This window comes from Apium graveolens, chromosome 9, assembly GCF_009905375.1.
Source record: "Apium graveolens cultivar Ventura chromosome 9, ASM990537v1, whole genome shotgun sequence".
Taxonomy (NCBI): Eukaryota; Viridiplantae; Streptophyta; class Magnoliopsida; order Apiales; family Apiaceae; genus Apium; species Apium graveolens.
Window position 1 is genome coordinate 256,393,895 of NC_133655.1, and position 6,558 is coordinate 256,400,452.

A 6,558-nucleotide genomic window follows, 5' to 3' on the forward strand; every position below is an offset into this window, starting at 1 on the left:
CGCGTGCTTTCCAGGCGAGTCCAAGTTTAGCTCGCGCGTGGCTTCACCAGACAACCAGTTGCCGTGTCCCTTTTCTTGTTTTACTGCGCGTGCATGATGCGCGTGACCAACCAGGTGCAAGTTCCTGCGCGTTACTGATTGCAAACCACATGTGCCAAAAATACTTGTTTTTAGTTTGTACACTTGTTCACTAATGGCAGTAAATAATACCTTCCGTAATTACATAGAATCAAGTAATTGGCAGCCATTATATCTGAAAATAAATCACAAAATTAATCTAAGTTAAAAATTCTTATTTACTATAATTTAAATTATAAATTAATTTAAATCAAATTTATAAAATAAATTTATTTAAGTTAAGTTTAAAACATAAACTTTTCCAAGTTAAAATAATAAACTTATTTAAAATAAATTTATAAAATAAATTTCCTAAATCAAAATTATAAAATAAATTAATGTAAATTCAAATTAATAAAATAAATTTATTTAAGAATCCTGATATGTGTATCAATCAGTCAGCTCTGATACCAATTGTTAGGTCCCGAATTATCGTAGAAGGGGGGTTGAATACGATAATCACTAAATTAAAAAATTCTTTCGAATCTTTAGCGGATAAAGTATTTAGTGCTCGGTTAGTGGTTTCGTGTTCTTGAGAGAAATAGTGTTTGGAATGATAAAAAAGAGGAACACAAGATATTCGGGGAAGAATATATTCATATATAAATCCGCGAGGGGTGTTGCTACACTCCGGTAAATAAATTAACCGTTTACAATCTAGGAACAACAAGGTTCCTAGCTTCTACAAAGATTTACAAATCAAATCCTATACAATGATCTAGCTTTTGTTTGTCTAAGGATTTAATTACCGGGTAACGATTATAATGCCCCTAAAAATATACAAGAGTTAAATCGGACATTATAACGTTACTCCGGTGAGAAGTTAAACGGATATTCAACGTGCCGGAGCTTCTCTATAAATCTATGCTTCTTGTATTATCAGCTCTCTTTTTGTTGGAGAAGAAGATAAATATAACTACTACCGATCTGCTGCAAAGTGTAGACTTTATATCCAATAATGTGTGGCTGAGGAGAGAGAAGCTTCTGTGGTGACAACTTTATTAAAACCTCTATGGCGACAGGAGTATATGAGGGAGCTAGTTGATTTCTGTGGCGACAAGGGAGGAGTTTCTCTGTGGCGACATCATGCTTTCCAAGTACATGTATATGTACTTAATCTAAACTTTAACAAAAACAAACAACATCTGTGGCGACAATGTTCCCCTTGGTTTCTTTTGTTTATTTCCCTTTTCATTTTCCTTTTTTTCTTTTTCTTTTTCTTTTTCTTTTTCTTTTCTTTTTCTTTTTCATTTTCTTTTTTTTCTTTATCTAATTTCTTTTTCTTTTTCCTTTTTACGTTTAAATTGTAATTAAATTAATTTATAAAATAAACTTAAATATAACTTATATAAATAAACTAATTTAGATTTATAAAATAAACTTATTTAAAGTTTATAAAATAAATCATTTTAAGTTTATCAAATAAATTATATTAAAGTTCACTAAATAAATTTATTTAATTTATCAATTAAACTTTTAGCTTCGCCAGTCCCCTGAGCTGTTTAGCTGTATACCTCACGCACCTCTTCTCGTACTTTAACATATAAATATTCAATCCAAGTACGTTCCTCAACTTAACAATCCTTCTATAAATAATACCCAGATTCCTTTCACGAGATGTTGACACCTAGTGCAACTAGTCTGGTTCACAGACGACAAACCCCGATTCAGGTCTTCGTATTATAGCCTTGATTACATTGTTAAGATTGCCTTAACTTTATTGCTTCAGACACTGAATGTCAATAAACAACCGTACTTTCACTATAATCCTTTCTGGTACTTTAGACAACGTCTTCATTAACATCTGTCTATACTCTGTCTTCAATTCTTCAGATTCCTATGCTTCGAACATCGTCTATCTTCAATCAATGCCAATACACTGAAATCTTCCGATAGAACTTGTATACTGAATCTTCAACATTTCTGAAACCCTGAAAGTCTTTAACCTTTGTTCTTCACTGAGGCATGATCATATTAATGAACTTCTTTCAGTGACATGTAGACAGACTTCAGGCTTTCTTCTAATCTTCTGATTCTTTGTATTTGCCTTATCTTCATTCTTCCTGATTTCTTGTGTAGACGTAGTATTATTAACCTGTCATGTTCTAGTATTGTTATCGTGTTGAGTTATCACGTAACTGTTCATACAGCTACGCAGTCTCACCAACAATTCTCTAGCATATGGGGGTCGTCACGGTGCTTCTAAAACTGTTATAAAAGTGCTCCAATCCGGTTTCTTTTGGCCTTCTTTATTTAAGGATGTTCGTGCTTTTTGTTTGACCTGTGATGCATGTTAAAGAATTGATAATATTTCTAAACGCCATGAGATGCCACAAACTGGGATTCTAGAAGTTGAAATTTTTGATGTATGGGGTATTGATTTCATGGGACCTTTCCCTACTTTTTGTGGAATGAAATACATTTTGGTTGCGATTGATTACGTGTCGAAGTGGGTTGAAGCTATTGGATCCGTAACCAGTGATTCTAAGGTTGTGATGAAACTCTTTAAAAATATTATCTTCCCACGCGTTGGAGTTCCAAGAATAGTGATAAGTGACGGTGGTTCTCATTTTTGCCATCGACAATTTGAAACTCTTCTCAAGAAGTATGGTGTTACTCATAAGGTTAGCCTAGCCTATCATCCTTAGACAAGTGGCCAAGTCGAGGTTTCAAATCATCAAAATTAAAAGCATCCTCGAGAAGGTCGTTGCCAAGTCTCGAAAAGATTGGTATTTGAAGTTAGATGATGCTTTGTGGGCTTACCGGACAGCTTATAAAACCCCTATTAGTCCTACTCCGTATCGACTTGTTTATGGAAAGATATGTCATTTGCCAGTTGAGCTTGAACATCGTGTTTTTTGGGCTATCAAAGAGCTTAACATGGATTTGAAGGTTGCGGATGAAGCAAGACTTCTTCAGATTAATGAGTTAGATGAGCTTCGTTTTGATGCTTACGACAATTCTCGGTTGTACAAGGAACGAACAAAAAGAATGCATGACAAGGTGATCCAATGATGAGACTTTCAAGTCGGTGACAAAGTTCTGTTATTTAATTCGAGGCTTCGACTATTTTCTGGAAATCTCAAATCTAGATGGTCTGGGCCATTCACTGTTAATGAAGTTAAAATTCATGGAGCTGTTGAAATATTGAGACCCGATGGAGAAAAATTAAGGTAAACGGTCAACGCCTGAAATTATATGTGGATGGTTCATTTGTTAGAAAATTGGAGACGGTTCGTCTCAACAACCTCGATACTGAGCTTTAAATCAAGGGTAGAAGTCAAGCTAATGACTCTAAAGGAGCGCTTTTTGGGAGGCAACCCAACATGTTGGTAATGTAATTTTTTTTTATATAATTATTACTATTATTATTAGTAGTATATTATTATATTGTTATCATTATTAGTACTACTATTTCTATATTTTATTTAATTATATTTGTACATTTTTTAGAGGTTAGTTCATGTTTGTATTTAATATTTATTCCCTCATGGTTCCTTGATAATTTTTTGTGTGAAGTGTTTCAGGTTGAAAAATAAAAAAATCTGCGGTGCAAACCTTTCCCCCCGCGTTAAACCCCCCTCTGCCACAACGCTTTGTTCCACTTTCCTTCTATGTCACGAAGTCCGGTTCTAATTATATTATGTCAAACCACTGGTATCACACCGTCCTACACACAACATCATACAAAAAAATCACTGTCTACCGGTTCTACACTTTTGTTTACTCGATTTCTACACAATGGGTTCATCTAAATTACCTCCAAAGAAGAAACAGAAGCAGAGTAGTAAATCAGCCTTGCCCGATATTCAAAAATATCCGGTTGTTAAGACTGTTGGAGAAACACAACGGTCCCGATATGCCACTCAATCTGAACGTCCGGTCCTTCCCACCAGATACACAGATTTTACATGTATTAATATGTTGACTATTATTACAGAATTTGAACATAAACTGGCTAAAGTTGGATGAAGAAATCTCTTAGACATGAATGAGCCCTCTTATACTCCTCTTACGTATGATTTTCTCAGTTCTTTCACGGTTTCTAGTGAGGGGTTGCTTTCTTTTCGGATTGCAAATACAAATCACGAGATTACAAAAGCTTAGTTGGCCAACATGTTCAACTGGCAGTTAGTAGAGCAGCAACCACTTCTTGAAAATTATGCTACACCTTTTTGACTCAAAATCACAGGATTGCCCAGTACTCAAAGATATATTGCTCAATGTGCTTCATCTTCGCATATCATAAGCTCCTGCTACCAATTTTTTGCTCGACTTTTATCATTTACTATATATAGTCGTGCTGAGAGTAACAATGAGAGTAACAACAAAATTCAAACAGGGGAGCTTGCTTTATTGTACTACTTTGATGCAAAACTTCCAGTCGATTGGACGAGTTTGTTGGTAGAATGATTCTTGTATCACGCCAACAGGCGTACTGGTGCTCTAGTCATTGAAGGATTTATCACTCGAATCGCAGAGAAGCTGGATGTTTTTAGTTGCTATACAACTAACTTAAAGGCGGCAACAAGGTGGTCTTCACACATTGATTCTGAGTACGTCACAAGTATGAATATGTTACTTCGCCTTGGTCGTAAGGAGGGGCTGTTTCCAGCACCTCACAAACGTGATAGAGTCCAACCAGAGATGATTGCAGAGCCAATGGTACCTCTTCAGCAACAAGTTGTTGAGCTAAGAGCAAACCAGATTCAAATCATGCAAAATCAAGAGAGGATGGGGAAATAATTGGATGACATCTCTGCTTCCATTTCAGAGATATTTTTCGCATCCTACACCTTGATCTCAGGGGAGTTTTCTATCTTTTCAGTGTTGACTTTGTATTGTTTTTCTGTATTTTGTTAGTTAGTTCATTTGGGACAATGAACCACTTAAGTGTTGGGATGAGTTCTCAACGTTAAAAATCCAAAAAAAAATTATAAAATTAAAAATCCAAAAAAAAAAATAGAAAATTCAAAAATCTTGTATGTTGCCTAGTCTCGTAATGTGTTAGAAATGATAAGTACACATCTTATAAGCTTCTTTTGCATGATTAGTTAATATGCCAATTCTTTAGAAAATCATTTGTTGCATGATAATTTCTTGTACATGCTTGCAAAAATTCTAAAACTTGTGATGCATCTTTGTCAATTTTAGTAAGTACTGAAGCATGCTTTCACCTTGTGAGATCTTGAGCCTAATTTGTGATTGATACATCTTATATCAATCGGATTTTATTGTTATGTATTTTTCATCATGAAATATGTTGCTCTAGAACTTGTTTTAAACCTTGTTGAGATTATATGATATTTGTATGCATGAAAATGATAAAGGCACTAAGATAAACCTCATTTACCTGAACAGTACCCATAAATTATATAGTGAACCCCTTTGAGTTTTTATCCATTCTTTTGATATATCACCTATCTAAATGCTCGAACCTACTTATTCGTTCTTTTCTTGATTACTAGTAGAGCATTTTGATTCATTTGAGGGTTGGTGATACATAGTGTAGGGATTCTTTGTTAAAGTGTGAAAAATTTGTGGGTATAAAAAAAAGTTAAGTACTCATTTGCGACCATTGGGTGGCAAGTGTAATTGCATATGAAAGGGACGATCCATGTGCATGTGCTGGTATTAAGTATATTGTACTAGAAATTATGAGAGATTAAGTCAATACCTCTTATTTTTCTTGGTGACTTTTCACTGCCCTTGGTTACTGGAGAAATACTTGAACTTTAAAAAAAATAAGAAGATCAAAAAAGAGTTTGTGTTCATTGGTTTGTGCAATATGAAGTGGTAAAGTACATGATAATTTGTGCTTGGGCTTAATACTTGTGAGAGTTCGCTCAGCTTTTACATGATCAAAATTTCATGTTGAGTACTTAATTAAAAATGAACATTATGCTCTATTATTTATCAAGTTAGCCACTTGTTAGCCTTTTTCTTAATATCCTACCATTGACCTTAGCCTCATGCTACAACCTTTAAGAAAGACCTTTTGATTTATGCATACATATATTCAAAGTAGTGATGACTTGGTGAACAACCAAGTTTATGGTAGCGCATGTCTTTATTGATTGACTTTGAGAGAATACACTTAACCTATGCACTTGTGTGACTTGAGATTTATGTGAGTTTTCTTATCCATAGCATGTTACTTACTAACGGCGACGTTGATATCTATTTCTTGTTATTTTTGTCTATCTAGACAATATGTGCGTACTTGGATAGTTGTGTATAAATGATGTGCGGATTAGAAAGACTGTCAAAATTGTGTAATTGTAGTTTAAATGTTTGGAGTGCTGTAAGATGTTCCATACTTGAGACTTGGCAGAAAAAATGGATTTTGTGGGTAGATCTACTATAAGCCCTCACGAGACAACAGTCGTCCTACTAGGGCTGCCTAGGGGTTTAACGGCTTGTTGCATTCGCTCAATGCAA

The 6,558-nt window shown here is 34.6% G+C and overlaps 1 protein-coding gene across 1 annotated transcript; it reads left to right on the top strand.

Moving 5' to 3' along the window:
- Positions 1 to 2,444: 2,444 nt before the first annotated feature.
- LOC141686189 (uncharacterized) lies at positions 2,445 to 3,132 on the top strand. The gene is made up of 2 exons (XM_074491239.1): positions 2,445 to 2,741; positions 2,857 to 3,132. The coding sequence occupies exons 1-2, from the start codon at positions 2,445 to 2,447 to the stop codon at positions 3,130 to 3,132; spliced, it is 573 nt and encodes a 190-aa protein (XP_074347340.1).
- The last annotated feature ends 3,426 nt before the right edge of the window (positions 3,133 to 6,558 follow it).